Below are 7139 nucleotides of genomic sequence, written 5' to 3'. Positions count from 1 at the left end.
GGGGTGCAGAACTCAAATTCTAGTAAGAAGACCAGACTTAATGGTCTGACTGTGACTGGAGGATCCCCGGAAAGCATGGCCCCTGGATTCTCTATTAGCCCAGAACTACAACAATTTCCGAGGCCAACTCTTCAGACAGGGATTGGACTGGACTGTGGGACATAAAGCGGTGCTGGTGAGGAGTGTGCCTCTTAGCTCAAATAGATACAAGAGACTAAACGGGCAGCTTCTGTCCAGAGGTGAGATGAGAAGGCAGAGAGGGTTAGGAGCTGGTTGAATGGACATGGGGAATCGGGTGGAAAGGAGGAGTGTGCTGTCACAGTATGGGAGAGCAATTACGGTCACATAACAATGTATGTATAAATTTTTCTATGGGAGACTAACTTGAAATGTAAACTTCATTTAAACTACAACAATGAAAAAAAGAAAAAGAAAATATATACACAGTAAAGTAAAAAAAAAAAAAAAAGAAATAAAAGTAACGCTAGTGAAGAAAATCACAGCTGGAAAACTAACACTACTTAACTTCAAGACTTACTATAAAGCTACAATAATCAAGATAGCGTGGTATTAGTGAAAAAATAGACAAATAGATCAATGGAACAGAAAAGAGAGCCCAGAAATAGACTCACACAAATATCATCAACTGGCCTTTGAAAGGAACAAAGGCAATTCAATGGGGAAAGCGTAGTTTTTTTCAGCAAATGATGCTAGAACAACTGAACATCCATGTGCAAAAGATTAATCTAGACACTCACTTTACATCTTTCACAAAAATTAACTCAAAATGCATAACAGACCTAAATGTAAAGCACAAAAACTATAGAACTTCTAGAAGACTACGTAGGAGAACACCTAGCTATGCTTGTGTTTGGCAGTAACTTTTTAGATACCACATCAAAAGCATGATCCATGAGAGAAAAAAATTGATAAGTTGGACTTCATTAAACTTAAAAACTTCTGCTCTGTGAAAGACACTGTTAATTGCATGAAAACACAAGCCACAGACTGGGTGAAAATACTTTCAAAACACATATCTGATAAAGGACTTGTATCCTGAATACACAAAGAGCTCTTAAAACTCAACAATAAGAAAACAACCCAGTTACAAAATGGGCAAAAGATCTGAACAGACACCTCTCCAAAGAAGATACACAGAGGGCAAATAACCATATGAAAAGATGCTGAACATCATATGTCGTTGCTGTTGTTAGCTATTGCCCCCAACTCATGGCGACTCCATGCACGATGGAAAGAAACACTGCCCTGTCCTACACCATCCCCAAGATCATTTGCAGACCAGACCATTGTGATCCATAGGGTTTCCACTGGCTGATTTTCAGAAGTAGCTCACCAGGCCTTTCTTCCTAGTCTGTCTTAGTCTGGAAGCTCCACTGATACCTGTTCCAGCATCATAACAACACACAAGCCTCCACTGACAGACAGGTGGTGGCTGCTCGTGAGGTGCACTGGCCAGGAATTGAACCCAGGTCTCCCACATGGAAGGTGGGAATTCTACTACTGAACCCCAATATCCCCACATATCATTAGGTAGTTGCAAATTAAAATAGCCGTGAAATACCACTACACATCTATCAGAACGGCTAACATCTAAAACACTGACAGTAAGCACCAGATGCTGGCAAGGGTGTGGAGCAACAGGAACTCTCGTTCATTGCTGATAGGAATGAACATTTACAGCCACTTCGGAAGTCAGGTTGGCAGCTTCTTACAAAGCTAAACATAGTCTCTTATTGTACGATTCAGCAGTTGCGCGCCTAGGTATTTACCCAAATGAGCTGGTTAGCAGCTGAGCTCTTAATCAGGGCTCTGATCTCAGCAGGGAGTCCCTGAGTGGTGCAAACAGCTAAGCACTTGGCTACTAACCAAAAGGTTGATGGTTCAAATCCACTAAGAGATGCCTTGGAAGAAAGGCCCAGTGATCTACTTCTGAAAGATCACAGTCACTGAAAACCCAGTGCAGTGCAGTTCTGCTCTGAAACACATGGGGTCGCCGTGAGTCAGAACTGACTTGATGGCAACTGATCTGGTTTTTAATCTCAGCAGAAAGATAATCACTGTTAACACTCAGGCATAGTTCCTTCCAGTCTTTTTTGAATATCTATGTATACGTAATATTTGTTAAAAGATTTGAAATCATTCTGCTAAATCCGTTTTGAAGATTTAGTCTAGCTTCGGTTTGGATTTGCAACGACAAAGTAAGTAACCCATATAAAACATCAGTGATACCAAAAACAGATTCCAGAGGGGCCAGTTGCTATGGGAATTATTGAAAATAAATTTCATTTCACACTACACTCAGCTAATGTACTGACCAGAAGGAAGGAGAAATATTTGGAATAAATTAGAAAAGCAGCCAAAAAACTTCTAATCGAGAAGAAGGAAAATACAGCAGCTTACTGGAATTTCAAAGGGGTCAGTAGTACTGCCCTGCAACTTAACTGGTATATGGACACCACATTGACCCTTAGCACTGGAGTGGGTCCTGGGACCCCTTCTGTACAGGGATCGTGGGGTGCTCCAGCAGTTCTGGGGGAAAGGCCGGCTTAGCAGAGGGTAGGGGGCACCCAGGAAGCAATTCAGGCAATGACTATTTTCCAACAGAAATATTTTTATATAGAAAGAACTGCTATATGGCTGGCCCACTGTGTACCAACTGAATGTCCCACAACTAACATTTTTACAAAGGAAAACACTGGTTAGAACACATATCCGAGGCAGCCTTAAAGGGGAAAAGCAAAATCGCTATGACAAAAAGACAGCATGTAATGTGAAGGAAAGGAGCCCTGGTAATGCAAACAGTTAAGCACTCGGCTGCTAACCAAAAGTTTGGCAGTTCAAACCCACCCAGTGGCTCCTCAGGAGAAAGACCCGGTGATCTGCTGCCGTAAAGATTATAGCCAAGAAAACCCTATGGGGCAGCTCTACTCTATAACACGAGGGGTCACTATGAATTAAAATCGACTCAACGGCACCCAACAGCAACAACAATGGAAAGGAAGCGTGTAGAGAGATGAAGATGCTGTTAGAACCAGCTTCCCACCTCAGGGAATGGCTCAGCTTTGGGGTTCAGTGGATCTAGTTTCAAATGCCAGCTCTGCCATGTATTTTTACCATTTATGTAATCTCTGAACTCCAGTTTCCTCATCTGTAAAATGGGTGTGATTGTTCCTACCTTGTGAAGTTATGTGATGATTAATGAGATAAGCCATATAAAGTGATAAGCACAATTAGTAAGAGCTCAGTCAAATGAAGTTATCATCATCCTCATCACCACCCCACTACCATTAGAAGTTTTTGTCTGTTTTGCATATTTTGTTTAACAAAGCTGGTAGCCGCACCGCCCTTTCCCTCTCCCTACTGCAATGTAGATGCCTGCTCACCACTGCCGTATAAAGACAGTCCCTGAAGTATAAATACCAGCAGTTATCTTTTTCTACAGCATCCTAGGAATAGATTTGCATTCTAAAGAGAAACCAAGAGTTTTGGTGCCAAATCAATCCAAATCACAAAGCTACAAAGTTATGGACACTCTGGGTAATACCTTCTCACTTAAAGCATTAGGATTTAGGATTAGAATTGCCAAGCATCCTCAAAAGTAGGAAAGACCCAGAGTTAGATCTTAGATTAAACAGGAATCAATTGGTTACATATAGACTGTTTCTACATGGTGCAATATTATACCTGGTTGCTTCTTCTCTCTTTTTTTTTTTTTTTTAACATTTTATTGTGCTTTAGGTGAAAGTTTTCACGGCTAATTAGCTTTACATTCAATAACTCATATGCAAATTGTTCCATGACACTGGTTGCAATCCCCTGCAATGTGTCAACAGTCTCCCCATGCCACCGTGGGTTCTCTCTTTCGATTTGTCCAGTTTCCATGCCCCTCCCTGCCTTCTCATCTTTGCTTTTGGGCAAGTGTTACCCTTTTGGTCTCGTATAGTTGACTATTTTATGGAGCACATTCCTCACAGGTGTTATTGTTTATTTTCTAGCCCCATCTATTATTTGACTGAAAGGTGGCATCCAGGGGTGGTTTCAGTTCCAAGTTTGAAGGATGTCTTAGGGCAATAGTCTCAGGGGTTCCTTCAGTCTCTATCAGACCAGTGAGTCTGGTCTTTTTTACGAATGTGAATTTTGTTCTGCATTTTTCACACTTTCTAACAGGGACCTTTTATTGTGTTCCTGGTCAGAGCGTCAGTAGTGGTAGCCAGGCACCATCTAGTTCTTCTGGTCTCACGCTAGAGGAGGCTGTGGCTCATGTGCGCCGTTAGTACTTTGGACGAATTGCTCCCTTGAGTCTTTGCTTTTCTTCACTCTCCTTTGCTCCAGATGGAAAGACACCAATAGATGGCTGCTCACAAGCTTTTAAGACCCTAGATGCTACTCACTAACCTAGAATGTAGAACATTGTCTTTATGAACTATGTTACGCAAATTGACCTAGATGTCCCCCGAGACTATGGTCCTTAGCCTGCAAGCCCAGCAGCTCAGTCCTGAGAGGTGTTTGGATGTGTCTAAGAAGTTTCCATAACTGTGCCCACTATGTGCTCTATTATATATATGAATATACATGCAGCACATACAAATACGTATAGAAATATCCACAACCATACGCATACATGCATGCGGGTGTACTCCCATAGGACCTCCTCACCTAGTTAGCATACATGTCTACCTGTGTATCCACTCACAAATTACTGTTTGTTATTACTGTTGTTGCAGGATTGTATATGTTACAGTATTTACCATAGTTGCCTTTTATACTTGTGTACTTCTCAATATCTTCCTTTGCCTGGTCATGTTCTGCTGACTTCCCCCATATTGTGTATTGCCTTTCCCTTTTCCAGAATTAACACGTGTCTACTGTTTATTTAGTGATTTTCCCTCCCTCCCCTTCCCATCCCTGGTAACCATCCAAGAATGTTTCTTTCTGTGTGTAAACCTGTTCTTGACTTTTTATAATAGTGGTCTCATACAATATTTGTCCTTTTGTGACTGACTTATTTTACTCAGCATAACGTCCTCCAGATTCATCCATGTTGTGAGATGTTTCATGGATTCATGCTTATTTTCTTTCTTAAGCTTAGTTTATAGATTCATACTTTTATTTTGAAAAAAAATCAATACAGAAAACTATAAAGAATAAGCAAGCACACACCTATACCTATCTTCCAGAAACGGCAAATGTTACACTTGTTGTCTTTGTCTCAAATCCTTTTTTAAAAAAGAAAGAATATATGATACATAAAATGTAAAGTCCATTTTCTTCCCTACTCCAAATCTGTCTCCCACTTCCTTTCCCCAGTCAATCACTGTGATGAATTTGATCTGTATCCCTCCAGTTCTATTTTACTCTTTGTTTTACCTAAACTTTCTGGCTCTTTTTTTTTAATAGAAAATTCTTTTTTTAAAAAAAAAAGGAAAATGTGCTAAGTGAAAATGTCTATGTGAAGAGAGGGGCTTTTGGGCCCGTGAAGCTGTACCAAGACACCCGCACTTACCTGGTCCAGGAACAGGCCCTACTAATTGTAGGAAAATCCTACTGGGAGGCAGTCTTACAAACTCACACCCATAAACATCTATGAAGCAATGCAGAGCGCTGTAAGGCCATATACTAAACTCCAAAAGGCTTACCTGGGTCCAGGTGTGTGAAAGAGCCCACCACGAAGTCCAGTGTAGACACGGCCAGCAAGAACAGTAGCAGCAACTGGAGGCGGATTATCCATTTGACACCTGCTAGGTTAATCCCCAGCAAGGCCAGAAGCATTGCAACTGAAATTCCTCGCACGGCCCAGATATTCCTGAGGCCCAGCAAATCCGAGACAGATTCAGCAAAGCCAGTAATGTACATGGCACCTGCAACACACTAATAGGCAATTTTAGGTAGAAGTCAGCAAGGTGGAAAAGCATTAGGAGCCCAAGGGCCCAGACTGTCCAACACTGACACCCCTGCTCACCTCTGTCAGACACACACCATCACTAAGGCTCAGCATCCGGGAGCCAGCATGGGTCTTCGCCAAGCCCTTCCCACCTGTGGATCCCACCTGGGGCCCCATTTCTGCTCAGCTACATCTCTACCAGGCATAAGACTAAAAGCCAAGCCCAAGTCTAGAGCTGACTGCCAGTAACAACTAAGATGAAAAGATATGGGCGGGCCAAAGAGGCCTTTGGCTCTCTCTGTCTCAGTTATTCAAGAACTCAACATAGAACAAGAACACACAGGGCCCACATCTATCAAGACAGAAGGGCACTGCAGTAAACCCTAGTTTTTTCCTCCATTTCTGTGTAGGTTGGTATTTTTAAAATTATCTGTGGTACATCAACATGGATGAGGCTTGAAAACATTATGTTGAGTGAAAAAAGCCAATCACAAAAGGACAAATATTGTAGGCTCTCATTTGTATGAAATATCTAGAACAGGCAAATGTATGCAGACCAAAGTCCATTAGTTGTAACCAAGGGTGGGAGGGAGAGGAAAAGAGGGAGTCATTTCTTGAAATCTCCTGAACTTCTGTGAAGGGTGATGGAAAATTTGGAAACAGATAGTGGTGATGGTTGCACAGTATGATGAAAATAATTAATGTCACTGAATTGTACACGTAAAAAAAATGTTGAAATGGCAAATTTTTGGTCATATATATGTATAAGTATGTATTTGTTTTATTGTGGTGAGTATATTTATGGATACAACCAAAAAACCAACCCATTACCATCAAGTTGATTCCAACTCATAGGATCCTATAGGACAGAGTAGAACTGCCCCCTAGGGTTTTCAAGGCTGTAGATTCACCACCATAAAATAAATATTTTAATATTTTTAAAATTACCTAAAACTTGGGTATAAGACAGAAAATGCAGCGCTTCCTTTCAATGTTATATAAAACAAAGGCTATGTAGGACTCTCTAGGTAAATCTACTTAGTTTGACTATTTACTATTGAGTAAATGTGTCAAATGTTCCAGACTTAGTGATGTTACATGTCAACTTATAGATTTTTTTTGTGCAGCAGAGATGCAAATAACTTCTGCCCAGTGAAACGGGTAACGCAAAAGATCATGGTTTGTCGTCCTGTAAGACATTAAACAGTTTTGTATCTAACCCAGCCACCTTATCCTT

General features: G+C 41.1%; 1 protein-coding gene across 1 annotated transcript in view; it reads right to left on the bottom strand.

Annotated features, from left to right (window-relative positions):
• SLC12A8 (solute carrier family 12 member 8) overlaps positions 1-7139 on the bottom strand; it is a 184686-nt gene that overhangs the window by 127681 nt on the left and 49866 nt on the right. Inside the window, exon 4 of the mRNA XM_004373611.1 lies at positions 5658-5889. Within this exon, the coding sequence (XP_004373668.1) occupies positions 5658-5889 (232 nt within the window). The remainder of the gene's footprint in view (positions 1-5657; positions 5890-7139) is intronic.

Source organism: Trichechus manatus, unplaced genomic scaffold, assembly GCF_000243295.1.
Source record: "Trichechus manatus latirostris isolate Lorelei unplaced genomic scaffold, TriManLat1.0 scaffold00026, whole genome shotgun sequence".
Taxonomy (NCBI): Eukaryota; Metazoa; Chordata; class Mammalia; order Sirenia; family Trichechidae; genus Trichechus; species Trichechus manatus.
This window is presented reverse-complemented; position numbering and strand designations above follow the sequence as displayed.